The sequence below is a fragment of the Gobius niger genome (genome assembly GCF_951799975.1).
Source record: "Gobius niger genome assembly, chromosome: 8".
In the NCBI taxonomy this organism is placed as follows: domain Eukaryota; kingdom Metazoa; phylum Chordata; class Actinopteri; order Gobiiformes; family Gobiidae; genus Gobius; species Gobius niger.
Window position 1 is genome coordinate 6,322,372 of NC_136859.1, and position 16,376 is coordinate 6,338,747.

The 16,376-nt window shown below is 39.3% G+C and overlaps 2 protein-coding genes across 2 annotated transcripts; both read right to left on the reverse strand.

Annotated features, from left to right (window-relative positions):
• Positions 1–3,571: 3,571 nt before the first annotated feature.
• Positions 3,572–6,830, reverse strand: LOC306966337 (apoptosis-associated speck-like protein containing a CARD). Its single transcript, XM_079561065.1, has 4 exons — positions 6,521–6,830; positions 4,062–4,091; positions 3,691–3,988; positions 3,572–3,649 (listed from the first exon to the last, which is right to left on the reverse strand). The coding sequence occupies exons 1-3, from the start codon at positions 6,762–6,764 to the stop codon at positions 3,723–3,725; spliced, it is 540 nt and encodes a 179-aa protein (XP_079417191.1). The 5' UTR covers positions 6,765–6,830; the 3' UTR covers positions 3,572–3,649; positions 3,691–3,722.
• Positions 6,831–9,143: 2,313 nt separating this feature from the next.
• On the reverse strand, positions 9,144–14,136 carry LOC306966447 (uncharacterized protein). Its single transcript, XM_079561211.1, has 2 exons — positions 13,816–14,136; positions 9,144–9,543 (listed from the first exon to the last, which is right to left on the reverse strand). The coding sequence occupies exons 1-2, from the start codon at positions 14,057–14,059 to the stop codon at positions 9,230–9,232; spliced, it is 558 nt and encodes a 185-aa protein (XP_079417337.1). The 5' UTR covers positions 14,060–14,136; the 3' UTR covers positions 9,144–9,229.
• Between the last annotated feature and the right edge of the window lie 2,240 nt (positions 14,137–16,376).

Below are 16,376 nucleotides of genomic sequence, written 5' to 3' on the forward strand. Positions count from 1 at the left end.
ATGTTTGTCATTTTTTTGTCACATTTTTGTCATTTTTTATCAAATTTTTGTTATTTTTTTTAATTACATTTTTGTCACATTTTTTCACATTTTTGTCATTTTTTTGTCACATTTTTGGTCAAATTTTTATCACATTTTTGTCACATTTTGTCATTTTTTTGTCACATTTTTGTTATTTTTTTTATTACATTTTTGTCACATTTTTTCACATTTTGTCATTTTTTGTCACATTTTTGGTCAAATTTTTATCACATTTTGTCATTTTTTCGTCAAATGTTTGTCATTTATTTGTCACATTTTTGTCATTTTTTTGTCACATTTTGGTCATTTTTTATCACATTTTTGTTTTGTTTTTTTATTACATTTTTGTCACATTTTGTCATTTTTTTGCCACATTTTTGTAATTTTTTTGCCTCATTTTTGTAATTTTTTTGTCACATTTTTGTTTGTTTTTTTTATTACATTTTTGTCACATTTTTTCACATTTTTGTCATTTTTTTGTCACATTTTTGGTCAAATTTTTATCACATTTTTGTCACATTTTGTCATTTTTTGTCACATTTTTAGTCAATTTTTAGTCAATTTCTTGTGACATTTTTGTGACATTTTTGCCACTTTTTCATCCATTTTTCGTCACTTTTTTGTCAATGTTTTCTCACTTTTTTGTCACATTTCCATCATTGTTTTCGTCTCAGTTTTGTTGCTATTTTCACAGCTTTTTTCCAGAAGCTTTTGGACTGGGGTAAAGCCAAACTGGAGAAAATGTGCTCGGTTCCTCCTTCCTAAGGGGTTAAATGTAAATCCAGATTTATGATGTGGGAGGATGAGTGCCTTGTTTTTGTTTTCCCCAAACACCAAAGAGAACCTTCCCCCCCAAAAAACACACTTTCTGACTGACTTTGTCTGTCAGAAAGTGTGTTTGTCGAGTTTTTTCCTGTAAACGTTGCTGCATGTTTGAAGTAGTTTGTGAAAGAGCGCTCGGATGCTCCACAGCACTACTGGCAAAGTATTCGGTAACACTTTATTTTACACTACCCTTGATACGTTCTACCTAACTAAATTTAGTACAATGTAATGTGCTCTGTAACAATATGTAATAACTTGTACCTATGGGTTAGATACACAATGGAATAATATGTATTTGTAGGTACATAATGCAATAATGTAATGACTCATAACCCAAACCTTAATGTAACAGCACCGACATCAAAACCCTGTCCTCACTGTGAAGTCTGGTGCAGGAGAATCACGGTGTGAGGCTGCTTTTCTGCCTCAGGGCCTGGACAACCTGATGTCATCAATGGAAAAATGATTTCACAAGTTTATCAAGATTTTATGCAGAAAAACCTGAGGCCGTCTGTCCAACAGCTGAAGCTCAAAAGAGGATGAGCTGCAACAAGACAATGACCTAAAGCAATGAAGCAAGTCCACTCCAGAATGGTTTCAGAAGAATAAAATACGCGTTCTGGAATGGCCCAGTCAGAGTCCTGAACATTGAGATGCTGTGTATGAACTGAAGAAAACCTTTCACACCAAACATCCCAGGAATCTGCTGATCTGCAACAGGTTTGTAGATGGTCCATGATTTTTCCTGATCGTTGTGAGTGTTTAATCTGCAACTACAGGAAACATGTGGTTGAAATTATCGCTGCCAGAGGACGGTCAACCAGCTATTGAATCCAAGGGTGTACTTACTTATTCCTCGCTCTCCTGTGACATGTTATGGCCAATAAAAATATGATCACATGTTTGTGTGGTATTCATTTAAGCTGTTTACTCATTCTTGTGATATTAAAGGGGCTAGATGCAAGTTAGCCATTTTATACTCACTACTGCCACCTCAGGTCTTATGCGTAACTGCAGCTTCTATATTAAGCTTGTGCATGACGGCACTTCAGACCCGAATTAACACCTTTTTGAGTGACAGTGCAGGATTTTAGAGGCAGTTGTGGTGAACAGATCAGAGCTCATTCTGCACATGGCTGGAACATGTAGGGGGAGGAAAATACTTAGTTTTAACATGTTTAAACTCCATATAGTCCCTTTAATAAAGATCAGAGCACATTTTATGACCAACTTTGGATATGGAAAAGGATAGATTTATTTTATTTTATTATGTTTATCCATTCTTTTTAAAAAGAATCTGAACATGTGCAATCATGAAACATGCTCACATTATTTTATATTGGAGGATGTCCCACCTATAGGCCCACCTGTGCCCTATAGGTGGCTGCCTGGGTTGCCTATGCCCAGGCCCTGCTGAAAAGTAAATCAGTTGTGTAACTCAGTTACATTATTGAAACAGTAATATGTAATACAAACATATGACATAATTAGTAATATAGAATATATACACTAAAGGAACTTGCCCAACAGTTATGTCACTGTTGGTTTCCGGTGGTGAAGAGGATGTGGTGAGCAGGTTTATCGGGGGAGCAGCAGAGACTGGGGCTGTTTGTCCAACATCCCTCAACAAGAGTCACACAAAGATTCAAATAAAGCTTAGAAATTGTATATATATATATATATATATATATATATATATATATATATATATATATATATATATATATATATATATCTGAACTGCCAGAAATACCTTTGACAGAGGTGGTGGATTTGCAGAAGTTATTTAGTTATAAATGTATGTTATAAATGCACTATTTATATAATTCACCATAATTTAATATAATAATAAACAGTATTTCTTTATTGCAGGGTCCAAAGATAATACTTGACAGCATTTGGTCTGACTCACACCAGTCTTACAAAAAACAATGAAAACAATTGACTTGAATTCTGTATAAAAAGCACAGTCAGTGCCTCTTGTAAAAAAAAATTCCCTCATTCTGGATCATATACAAAACAAATATAATACAATTTCAATAACGACACTAACGAAGTGAAACAACAAATGGAATTCGCCTTTCATTACATATTTTATGTATAAATATACATATATGGACGAAATGAAAGCATCTGTCTCTTGTACTTTATAAAAGTTGCAGTTAGTCATGAGCAGAGGTTTTATGTTTTCAAACAGTGTTTTTTAGTCTTTCAGTTATTTTTTTTATTACATTTTTGTCACATTTTTTCACATTTTTGTCATTTTTTTGTCACATTTTTGGTCAGATTTTTATCACATTTTTGTCACATTTTATCATTTTTTTTGTCACATTTTGTTTTGTTTTTTTATTACATTTTTGTCACATTTTGTCACATTTTTGCAGAAAATGTGACAAAAGGCAGAAGGGAGTCAAATCGAATGCTTTTTAAAGACATTATAATCCACAAATATGATATTTTAAAGCCACAAATTCTGAAAAAAAAAAAAAGTTTAATATTTACAAACATTTCATCAAACAGGATGAAATGTTGTCAATTTCAGCCAACACAGACCATCATTTTGATGTTTTCAATTAATTTAAACAGTTGAGTAATGCTACAATTTACCATGAAATGTAGATTTTATGCCTTATTTTTTTTACATTTAAGGCCTTGATTACGGCATAATTCAGCCAATGACTTTGAATGCTTTTTAATGCCCCACGGAAACCCTTGTCTTTACTTTTGTTAGAGTTTTGGTGCTGAATTTCATTTACCTTCCAAGGCATATTAAGTAAAAAAATATATTTTTAAAGTATTCTCCCCATCACTGAACACCCATTTAACGTCAGAACTTTTAAAAGGCCTGGTTTGAGGGACCGGGGCAGGTCTCGCCCTCACTTTGTCCCCCTCAGATCCATCATGAGATACTTCTCTTCCCTCTCCAGCGCTGACAGGAGCTCATCCTTACTCCGGGGTCCTCCGGCCTTCAGGGGCCCACAGAAGAGGAGCCTCATCTGCTCCTGTGTGGGGCGGATCACTCTGACCTGGTCGTACTGCTCCTGTGTGAGGACCTTCTTCGTAAGCAGATGGTCCAGGATGGGGTTTATGTTGGAGACCCGCTTGATCAGGTTGATTTGATGCCTGTCCACGAAGTGTCCCTCTGAGGAGAGAGAGGATTAAAACTGTGCTTTAAATGTAAAACTGACTGAAACCTAATAGTGAAATGTGCTCACCCATGGCCGGAGCAGCAGACGCTCCAGCGGCTGCAAAAGAAGAAGAGAGTCAATATTTTATAGCAAATGTAAATGACCATAATCTTTGTGGTGTTTAAAAACTCCATCTACACTGTAAACCCTGAGCATTTAGCAATAAAACTCTGACGCCATTGTTTGCCAAAAAGGATTTAATTTAACAAACTTAAATCTTACAATATCAGTTAATTAAAAATGTGATCTTAGTTGAACATAAAACTATTAAAAATTAAACAATTTGATTTAATTCTAAGTTTATAAAGATCAAATAATTTACCTTCATGGATACTAAAGCTTTTGGTTTGTTGATAATCAAACAATTGAATTACAAACTCTTCATAACTTTCAAGTTTATACAAATCAAATGATTTAGGGTTCAAACGATTTAACTTTTATCTAATATATACATACATTGTATTTATATATTACGTAAAGGTTGGGATCACAGTCAATTTTATTTATTATTATTACAAAAATCCAAATAAAATGCTTCATCTCTGTTTATTGTCAGTGTTAGTACACAATATATATTTGAGCAGAGGTGGGTAGTACTACTGTATTGTCCCCGTGGGGAAATGCATATTCAAGTAACTTTTTAAAGAAACTGTACTTATGAGAGTAGCATATATCATTCAGTGTTTTTTACTGCTTGAGTAATATTGTAATGAAGTATCTTTACTCTTACTTGAGTAAAAATATAGTTACTTCTGCCCCTGTGAGTCAATTTTAAATTTACAAAAGCTTCATATCGACTTTTTTGTGCCCCTTTTTGTTCAGAAATATCTATTTTTAAATCATTATCACATGTTTTGTTTCTCAGAATTTTTGTCACAACTGAAACATAAATCAGACTTAAACGGTTACTCACAGTACTCGAGTAACATTTTGTCCAAGTGCTTTTTTACTTTTTTACTTCAGCATTCATTTGGGTCAATTCTTTTTACTTGTACTTGAGCAAAAGGATTTCAAAGTAAAGTTACTCTTACTTGAGTAAATATTTTGGCTCCTCTACCCACCTCTGTGGCGGATTTGTAGATTTGGGAGAAGCAGAGTGGACTCATCACAAACAGAAATGTTGAACAAAGGAACTTTTGGGAACAAACTAAAAACTATTTTCTTCTGTTGCCTCATCACGACCTCTCTGTGAGCTCCTACAAGACACACTGAGCGACCCGAAAGAGACAACACTTTCTTTACTAAAGGGTTTCTGAAATAATTACTTGATGAAAATTCAGGCGGAGGCGTCCTCGACCTCAATCTGTCCCTTGGTGGTGGAGACAGGTTTGCTTCTTTTTCTGCAAAACAAGAGAGAAACATCTAAATAAAGCAAAGGTACAGTCTGGCTCATGACGTAATGTGTGCTAAAGTCAAGTCAAGTCAAGTCAAGTCAAGTCAAGTCAAGTCAAGTCAAGTAAAGTAAAGGCTCCTTCTCTTCCACACAAACAGTCAAGTACATTATAACTGTCAGTGTTGGGAAAGTTATTTTAAAATTGTAACATATTCTATATTAGCGATTACAGCTCTGTAACATGTTTGTATTACTACATATTACTGTTTCAAAACTGTACCTGAGTTACACTACTTTGAGTTACTTCTGAGTTACTTTTGGCCAAATATAGAGCATAAGTGCAATCAGAGATTTCATTTTTCTGTGCTTCCCCCATTGTCTTGTTTTTGTTTTGTTTTGAGGACATTAAAGTGACAGTCTGGAAGTCTAAATGTTTAACAAATTTTATGAAATGTGCAAAGTCGACCGCGCGTTTTGATATAAAGTAAGTAAGAGTAAGAGTAAATGTTACTTGAGCGCTGTGAGTAACGGAGGGAAAGGATTTGGATTTATTTTCTATGACGCCACAAATTGTGTGAAACAAAACATAAAATCATTTGCAAATTGTGATATTTCCAAAGAAATTCTAAAGAACAAGGTGCACGAGACGATCTACATCTATTTCATCAAACACATTTACCGCTTAAAGATTCACTCACAGTGGAAAAACATAACGCACCTTTACAAAATTTAAAACACAAAAAGGAGTGAGAAGTTTAACTAAGTCAACCCCACCCCCTGTTCCGAATAAAGTCGATAACATCAATTTCCTGTTCCTATATAGCTTCTCAAAACTCAAAAGGAAAAAAAAAAAATGGCAATAACAACAAGGTAAACTATTTTCTGAAAAATGGACAAGAAGGCACAAAACAACATGAGACGATAAGTTCTGTTGTCTCATATTTCAAAGGAGTAAAATGTGTTTAGTGCAACAAAACGGGGGGCAGGTCAGTCTGCACGTGTGGCCTTGAGAGAAAAAGCGCACTCCCCCCGAAACAGCCTTTTGGAAAACAGACACGGCAAAGGGCGCGGCTTAAACGCTGTCAACTGTCAAGATAAAATCACTCTCTCCAAACAAACACTATTGACCAGCTACTAACAAGACCCATCTCACCCAGACGCTCCGCCTCGTTGTTGCAGCCGATGTCCTTCAGAGTTGTGATGGTTCTGCTCAAAGCTCCACTCTGGCCGAAGCGCGACACCAGGAGCTCCGTGATCTTGACGCGGCTCTTCCCCTCCACCTCAGAGGTCCTGACGCGCGGCTGCTCGTCGAGCGCGGTCAAGACGTGGCAGAACTCGCGGAACTTTTCCTCCGTTAGATCCAGGAGGGCATTCAGGATATTCCTTTGTTGGGACATCGCGCTTAAGCTGATCTGAGCTTTGTTTGTGAGGAGGTTCCGCGCGTCGTGCGTTCAACACTTCCCCCTCGCGCTCTTGCCGGGCGCGTAGTTTCACTTTCGCCTCGCCCAGAGGGAGAGAAGTGAGGGGAGGAGAGGCAGGGAGGAGACAGAGAAAGAGAGAGGGGAAGAAAGTTCAAGGTCCTCCATCACTTTCAAAGCCCTCCGTAATGTGGCCCCTCCATACCTCACCGACCTCCTCCACCATCACACTCCATCTCGCTCCCTCCGCTCCTCCAACGCCAACCTCCTGTCCCTCCCCTGTAAGACCAAGCGCCGAACCTGGGGAGACAGAGCCTTCTCCATCGCCGCCCCCACACTCTGGAACTCACTGCCCCAACCGCTCCGTGCCTGTTCTGACCTCCCCACCTTCAAGAGAGAACTCAAAACCCACCTCTTTAAAAAGGCTTTTAATGTCGAGTAACTGCCCTCTATTTTAATGTGCTAATTTAATGTGTGTGTTAAATGTATTATTATTATTATTAAAGACAGTGAGAGAGTGTGGGGGGGGGACAGTATGGGAAGAGAAGGAGGGGGTGAGTCTACTTCACTTCACTTTATTTCTGTCTCTCCAAAGGGGGAACTGTTTTTTACAGCAAAACAAATGAAAAAATAGAAACATACAAAACAAACACACTCACAAGGTCCTCCAGTTCAGACTTGAATCACAACAGTCAATCCACACAGTATTTACAATAGAGATCGCTGCAGGTATAAAGGAATATGTACCGGTTTCTCCTCCCTGTGGGACACCTCAGCCTTGAGCCATGAAGACAAGTAACAAAATTATTCAGGTACTTGAGTTAAGTAGCATGGAGCATAAGTACTCATGAGTTTGAAGTAAGTTAGTAACAGTTTTAGGCCTACATTTACTTGAGTAGAAGAAATAATGAAAAATAAAGTTTACTCTTGAGTCAGTCTGCTTCATGTGATACAAATGAATAAGAGTTTAATTTCAATGTCATTTATTTTCCTGAAATCTTGAATTCTCGTACCTTAAAGGTGCATTATGGAACTTGTGTAATCGTGAGTAATTGACCATTATTGTTGTGACCCAATGGACGTATGGTTATTATTATGGCGCCTTTACTTTCGATCACGGTCCAGGATCAATTGTCGGTTTTGTGTGAGGTACTAAAATATTTGTCCTCTGGAACCATAAAACCAGGAAGAGCACAGAAGGGCCACTGGCTCTAGGGCCACCGGTCTGGCCTCTCCCTTTACCTTACCCTCACCCCCGGGCGCAACCGAGCTTTACCCAAATCTAAAAGCTTAAAAGAAAAGCATAACAACAAACAACAAAATGTGACAAAAACGTGACGACAAAGCAATGAAAAAAGCGATGAAAAAACAACAAAAACATGACAACCCCCCCTGAAAAACAAGAGACAAAAACACAACAATAAAAGACAAAAAAGTGACGAAAACACGCCAAAAAGCCACAAAAAAGAAATGAAAAAGCAGCAAAAAGCAACAAAAACAAGCATCAACAAACAAAATGCAGCGACTACGTAACAAACATCACTTTTCTAGATTTTAGCTTTCAAATGAGGCGTTACTGTGGTGCAGTGGATTTGGGTACAGCCGAACTGGAGAAAATGCTCTCGGTTAAAGGGACTATAAGATAAAAATGTTAAAACTAAGTATTTTCCTCCCCCTACGTGTTCCTCCATGTCCTAATGTGTAGAATGAGCTCAGACCTGTTCACCACAACTGCCTCTAAAGTCACTCACAAAGGTGTTAATTCAGGTTCAGCTTAGGAAAGAAGCTGCAGTTACACGTAAGACCTGAGGTGGCAGTAGTGAGAATAAAATGACTAACTTGCATCTAGCCCCTTTAAGGTGGGTGGTAAGAGGTGAACATATGTATTTGGAACATATGTAATTAGTTGGAAGTGTCGCATATACGCTAATTTGGGCCAGGCTGGCCAGAGTCCAGGGCTGTTTTTCAGTCCCAGTCAGCCCCTGCTTAAAACAGAACAATAACGTTAATTCATTCCATAAAATACTATTTCTTTTAAACCTGTATCATGTATTTGAGCTTAAACTAAGTCACTTCCTTTCCATGCAGTCCCTGGACCAACAGCATCAAAACTTGGTCTCTAAAGATATAACTTTTTTTCAATACTTTTATTTTTTCAATATCAGTAGTACCTAAACTTACGGTACCCAGTCCTAATCACCAGCAGTGAAAGCAGCTTCATGGCTCGCTCCTGCATGAAATACTTCTGCAAGTGTATAAACTCATGGAACCTTCACAAAATGTATGACATTTATTTAAAGGCACACTCTGTAACAATTTAGATCTCATTGTCGCCTGCAATACAAAAAAGGTTCGACACAGAAAACGTTATTGTTGCAGTGGGTAATCAACATATTTAAATCTCATATTTGGCTGCCGAGCACGGGACGTCCCGCTCCCATCAGCTACAGTCTGAGTTTGTCGCAGAGCTCTGAACGAGGATCGAGTTCACAGTATTCCTTTATCAGAAATGAAGCAGCCTTTGGGCCCTTCCCCAGGACAGTGTCCACCACATATCGGGCCTTTTCCGCTCGTCCTTTCTGCTTCGCACTCTCCATCTCCCCTTTGTTCAGCAGCTTCTGCCTCAGAAGTCGGTCCAGCAGTTGGTCGAGCACGGCCCCAGACACATTTTTAACGAAGTCCGGACGAACAGACGACAGCAGCTCCTTGGGATCATTTCGGGGAGTGGGGCTGGAGTCGTCTCTGCTCAACGATGGCTCTGGAAGAAACAAATATACACATCAGTTTATCAGCAGTAGTTTTTAAGCTATAGAGATTCCACTGACGGAGCTTAACCCTCACCTTTACTGAGTGCTATGTCTCTGCTATACACAAATCTAAAAGCTCCTTGACTGGAGTAAATACAGCCGATAGGCTTCATTTGAAAGCTAACTGAGAGTGTGAGTGGGGAAAGGCTGAGAATGAATCTGTTCATTAACATGCACATAAACAAATAGATAAATTAAAATAGATACACTTTTGTAGATTTGGGAGAAGCAGAGTGGACTCATCACAAACAGAAATGTTGAACAAAGGAACTTTTGGGAACAAACTAAAAACTATTTTCTTCTGTTGCCTCATCACGACCTCTCTGTGAGCTCCTACAGGACACACTGAGCGAATGAGAAGACACTTTCTTTACTAAAGGGTTTCTGAAATAATTACTTGATGAAAACTCAGGCGGAGGCGTCCTCGACCTTGATCTGTGCCTTTGTGGCGGAGACAGGTCTGCTTCCTTTTCTGCAAAACAAGAGAAACATCTAAATAAAGCAAAGGTACAGTCTGGCTCATGACGTAATGTGTGCTAAAGTCAAGTAAAGTAAAGTAAAGTAAAGTAAAGTAAAGTAAAGTAAAGTAAAGTAAAGGCTCCTTCTCTTCCACACAAACAGTCAAGTAAATTATAACTGTCAGTGTTGGGAAAGTTACTTTAAAATTGTAACATATTCTATATTAGCGATTACAGCTCTGTAACATGTTTGTATGACTACATATTACTGTTTCAAAACTGTACCCGAGTTACAATACTTTGAGTTACTTTTGGCCAAATATAAACTGAATACAGTAATGATGCCACTGAGCATAAGTGCAATCAGAGATTTCATTTTTCTTTGCTTCCCCCTTTGTCTTGTTTTGTTTTGTTTTGTTTTGAGGACATTAAAGTGATAGTCTGGAAGTCTAAATGTTTAACAAATTTTATAAAATGTGCAAAGTCAACCACGCGTTTTCATATAAAGTAAGTAATAACATATATATATTAGAGGTGGGTATAGATTATTTTTTTTAATCTAGATTAATCTAGATTAATTCTAGAATCTGTTCATTAACATGCACATAAACAAATAGATACATTAAAATAGATAGACTTTTGTAGATTTGGGAGAAGCAGACTGGACTCATCACAAACAGAAATGTTGAACAAAGGAACTTTTGGGAACAAACTAAAAACTATTTTCTTCTGTTGCCTCATCACGACCTCTCTGTGAGCTCCTGCAAGACACTGAGCGAATGAGAAGACACTTTCTTTACTAAAGGGTTTCTGAAATAATTACTTGATGAAAATTCAGGCGGAGGCGTCCTCGACCTTGATCTGTGCCTTTGTGGCGGAGACAGGTTTGCTTCCTTTTCTGCAAAACAAGAGAAACATCTAAATAAAGCAAAGGTACAGTCTGGCTCAGGACGTAATGTGTGCTAAAGTAAAGTAAAGTAAAGTAAAGTAAAGTAAAGGCTCCTTCTCTTCCACACAAACAGTCAAGTACATTATAACTGTCAGTGTTGGGAAAGTTACTTTAAAATTGTAACATATTCTATATTAATGATTACAGCTCTGTAACATGTTTGTATTACTACATATCACTGTTTCAAAACTGTACCTGAGTTACACTACTTTGAGTTACTTTTGGCCAAATATAAACTGAATACAGTAATGATGCCACTGAGCATAAGTGCAATCAGAGATTTCATTTTTCTTTGCTTCCCCCATTGTCTTGTTTTTTGTTTGTTTTGAGGACATTAAAGTGACAGTCTGGAAGTCTAAATGTTTAACAAATTTTATAAAATGTGCAAAGTCAACCACGCGTTTTCATATAAAGTAAGTAAGAACATATAAGTTATATTCCTTATTCGTTATTAAGCAGTATATTTTTGTAACGTGTTACTTTTGTAATATGTCACTGCTTATAATTTAATCTTTAATCTGAGGGACAATGTACAGAGACACTCAGCTCGTCTCTTTCAAACGAGTTTTTGGGACAAAGGAGGTTCACCTTTACAACTCTGTTCTACAGGAGGACGAGGAGGTCACTCACACCTGTGACCTCAAATAGTAAAAGTAGAACTTGAGAAATAAACCTTGGATGAAGACAAGCTTCAAAGTGTTTTATTTCCTCTTTTTTTTTGCCCAAACACAAACACTGAAACAACACTTCTAAACTTTAGATAAAAGGCTTGAAAAGTGCTTGGGTTCCCCAGAGGTGGGTGGAGGAGCCAAAATATTTACAAGAGTAAATGTTACTTGAGTGCTGTGAGTAACGGAGTGAAAGGATTTGGATTTATTTTCTATGACGCCACAAATTGTGTGAAACAAAACATAAAATCATTTGCAAATTGTGATATTTCCAAAGAAATTCTAAAGAACAAGGTGCACGAGATGATCTACATCTATTTCATCAAACACATTTACCGCTTAAAGATTCACTCACAGTGGAAAAACATAACGCACCTTTACAAAATTTAAAACAAAAAGGCTTTTACAAATCAAAAAGACAAAAGCAAACTTGTCAGTTCCCTTGAACAGCCAAATATACAAATGCACATGTCCAAAAAGGAGTGAGGAGAAGTTTAACTAAGTTAACCCCACCCCCTGTTCCGAATTAGCCTGGCTGACACCAGACTAAAATCACAAGTGATATTTAGTCTGGGGACCACCAATTCATTTTCTCGTAGGAGAGGTGTGGTTTACGATCGTCCATAGTCGTTTATTGGGCGATAGCCACAGCCAATCGTATCATCGTATGAGATGACGTATGATGTACCCGCTGTAAACTTTTGAGCTAAATTATTTAGAACAAGGTCTAAAGCTTGATCGAAAAATAGCGTCGCGTCTGCTGCTGACATGTTGGATCCGTAAATAAACTTTTTTTTTATTATCCGTGAATAAACTACAAGCTTCCGTATATCGAATAGCGCGTCATCGTCTTGCCATCCCTCCTCGCTCTGTGATTGGTTCCCAAAGCCACCGGAAAATTTGGGCCATGGTCCCCAGGCTGTTGTGCAGTTCGAAATAATTTGAGCGCACACAGCAGCATGGCGTTAGCCTGGTTAGTTCCGAATGTCGATAACATCAATTTCCTGTTCCTATATAGCTTCTCAAAACTCAAAAGAAAAAAAGTAAATGGCAATAACAACAGGGTGAACTATTTTCTGAAAAATGGACAAGAAGGCACATACATGCAGAGCCGGTTTTTCCTATAGGCAAATTATGCAAGTTGCGTAGGGCGTGGTGTGGCGTTTGTGCCGTGGTGCCCCATCCTCTGCGATGCCAGGATGCAAGATTATTTCTGTCCTAAACGTATTGTCAGCAAAGATCCTAATGTAGTTTCCTCTGTAGTGCTGTTATGAGCTCCCGCCGAGCAGCGTATGGCGCTCTACTGTGGGCCATGGCGTGCGTCCGTCTCAGTGGTGTGGTGGCCGGTGTTGAGGGCGTCATTGCCACCCGGCCGTAATGAAGTCGCTGATGGCGCACGACTGCGTATTTTAAGGCGGTTTGTTTTGTTCGGTGTATAGATAAAATTACTGTAATTTGAGCTAACTAAAATATCCAAGCTACAGAAAATGAATCTCTTCAGTCTGCATCCTGCTGTCTTGCCTTGCCCGTCTTGCTGTTCTGCTCCTGTCTATTATTTTTCCAAGAACAAGATGTAACCACGGAGTATGGATATATGTATTATGGATATCTGGTCTTTTAATCGTGAAAATCATGAAACAATGATGAAACAAACCGAAACTAAGCTAACTCATAATAAACAAAATAAAAACTGTTAACTTAAATATAATTTCTGCCTCAATCAACGGACCTTTTGCTTTTGGTCCTAAGTTAAACTTAGGTGGCGTTGTCTGGCTTTAATTTTAATGTGATATAATTTATCAGACCCACAATATACCACTCTGCTACATAACCATGGGATGCGAACTGTAGGGCCCCGTGTGGATTTTTGCTTAGGGCCCCAGATGGGCCAGCACCGGCTCTGCATACATGAGACGATAAGTTCTGTTGTCTCATATTTCAAAGGAGTAAAATGTGTTTAGTGCAACAAAACGCGGGGCAGGTCAGTCTGCACGTGTGGCCTTGAGAGAAAAAGCGCACTCCCCCCGAAACAGCCTTTTGGAAAACAGACACGGCAAAGGGCGCGGCTTAAACGCTGTCAACTGTCAAGATAAAATCACTCTCTCCAAACAAACACTATTGACCAGCTACTAACAAGACCCATCTCACCCAGACGCTCCGCCTCGTTGTTGCAGCCGATGTCCCTCAGAGTTGTGATGGTTCTGCTCAAAGCTCCACTCTGGCCGAAGCGCGACACCAGGAGCTCCGTGATCTTGACGCGGCTCTTCCCCTCCACCTCAGAGGTTCTGACGCGCGGCTGCTCGTCGAGCGCGGTCAAGACGTGGCAAAACTCGCGGAACTTTTCCTCCGTTAGATCCTGGAGGGCATTCAGGATATTCCTTTGTTGGGACATCGCGCTTAAGCTGATCTGAGCTTTGTTTGTGAGGAGGTTCCGCGCGTCGTGCGTTCAACACTTCCCCCTCGCGCTCTTACCGGGCGCGTAGTTTCACTTTCGCCTCGCCCAGAGGGAGAGCAGTGAGGGGAGGAGAGGCAGGGAGGAGACAGAGAAAGAGAGAGGGGAAGAAAGTTCAAGGTCCTCCATCACTTTCAAAGCCCTCCATAATGTGGCCCCTCCATACCTCACCGACCTCCTCCACCATCACACTCCATCTCGCTCCCTCCGCTCCTCCATCGCCAACCTCCTGTCCCTCCCCTGTAAGACCAAGCGCCGAACCTGGGGAGACAGAGCCTTCTCCATCGCCGCCCCCACACTCTGGAACTCACTGCCCCAACCGCTCCGTGCCTGTTCTGACCTCCCCACCTTCAAGAACTCAAAACCCACCTCTTTAAAAAGGCTTTTAATGTCGAGTAGCTGCCCTCTATTTTAATGTGCTAATTTAATGTGTGTGTTAAATGTATTATTATTATTAAAGATAGTGAGAGAGTGTGGGGGGAGACAGTATGGAAAGAGAAGGAGGGGGTGAGTCTACTTCACTTCACTTCATTTCTGTCTCTCCAAGGGGGGAACTGGTTCTACAGCAAAAGAAATGAAACATAGAAACATATGAAACAAACACACTCACAAGGTCCTCCAGTTCAGACTTGAATCACAACAGAGTCAAAAACAAGGTTTACCCCAGGGTAGACGTCATCCACACAGTATTTACAATAGAGATCGCTGCAGGTATAAAGGAACATGTACCGGTTTCTCCTCCCTGTGGGACACCTCAGCCTTGAGCCATGAAGACAATTGACAAAATTATTCAGGTACTTGAGTTTTTAAGTAGCATGGAGCATGACTAAGTACTCATGAGTTTGAAGTAAGTTAAGTAACAGTTTTAGGCCTACATTTACTTGAGTAGAAGAAATAATGAAAAATGAAGTTTACTCTCGAGTCAGAACAAATGAATAAGAGTTTAATTTCAATGTCATTTATTTTCCTGAAATCTTGAATTCTCGTACCTTAAAGGTGCATTATGGAACTTGTGTAATCGTGAGTAATTGACCATTATTGTTGTGGCCCAATGGATGTATGGTTATTATTATGGCACCTTTACTTTCGATCACGGTCCAGGATCAATTGTTGGTTTTGTGTGAGGTACTAAAATATTTGTCCTCTGGAACCATAAAACCAGGGGCGGACTGGCCACATGTCCATTCTGGAAGAGCACAGAAGGGCCACTGGCTCTAGGGCCACCGGTCTGGCCTCTCCCTTTACCTTACCCTCACCCCCGGGCGCAACCGAGCTTTACCCAAATCTAAAAGCTTAAAAGAAAAGCATAACAACAAACAACAAAATGTGACAAAAACGTGACGACAAAGCAATGAAAAAAGCGATGAAAAAACAACAAAAACATGACAACCCCCCCTGAAAAACAAGAGACAAAAACACAATAAAAGACAAAAAAGTGACGAAAACACGCCAAAAAGCCACAAAAAAAGAAATGAAAAAGCAGCAAAAAGCAACAAAAACAAGCATCAACAAACAACATGCAGCGACAACGTGACAAACATCACTTTTCTAGATTTTAGCTTTCAAATGAGGCGTGACAGTGGCGCTCTCCAGTCAAGAAGCCTTTGGATTTGGGTACAGCCAAACTGGAGACAATGCTCTCGGTTAAAGGGACTATAAGGAGTTTAAAAATGTTAAAACTAAGTATTTTCCTCCCCCTACGTGTTCCTCCATGTCCTAATGTGTAGAATGAGCTCAGACCTGTTCACCACAACTGCCTCTAAAGTCACTCACAAAGGTGTTAATTCAGGTTCAGCTTAATATAGAAGCTGCAGTTACACGTAAGACCTGAGGTGGCAGTAGTGAGCATAAAATGACCTACTTGCATCTAGCCCCTTTAAGGCGGGTGGTAAGAGGTGAACATATGTATTTGTGGAAGTGTCGCATATACGCTAATTTGGGCCAGGCTGGCCAGAGTCCAGGGCTGTTTTTCAGTCCCAGTCCGCCCCTGCTTAAAACAGAACAATAACGTTAATTCATTCCACAAAAATACTATTTCTTTTAAACCTGTATCATTTATTTGAGCTTAAACTAAGTGACTTCCTTTCATTGCAGTCCCTGGACCAACAGCATCAAAACTTGGTCTCTAAAGATATAACTTTTTTTCAATACTTTTTTTTTTTCAATAACAATAGTACCAAACTTATGGTACCCAGTCCTAATCACCAGCAGTGAAAGCAACTTCATGGCTCGTGGCTGCCGAGCACGGGACGTCCCG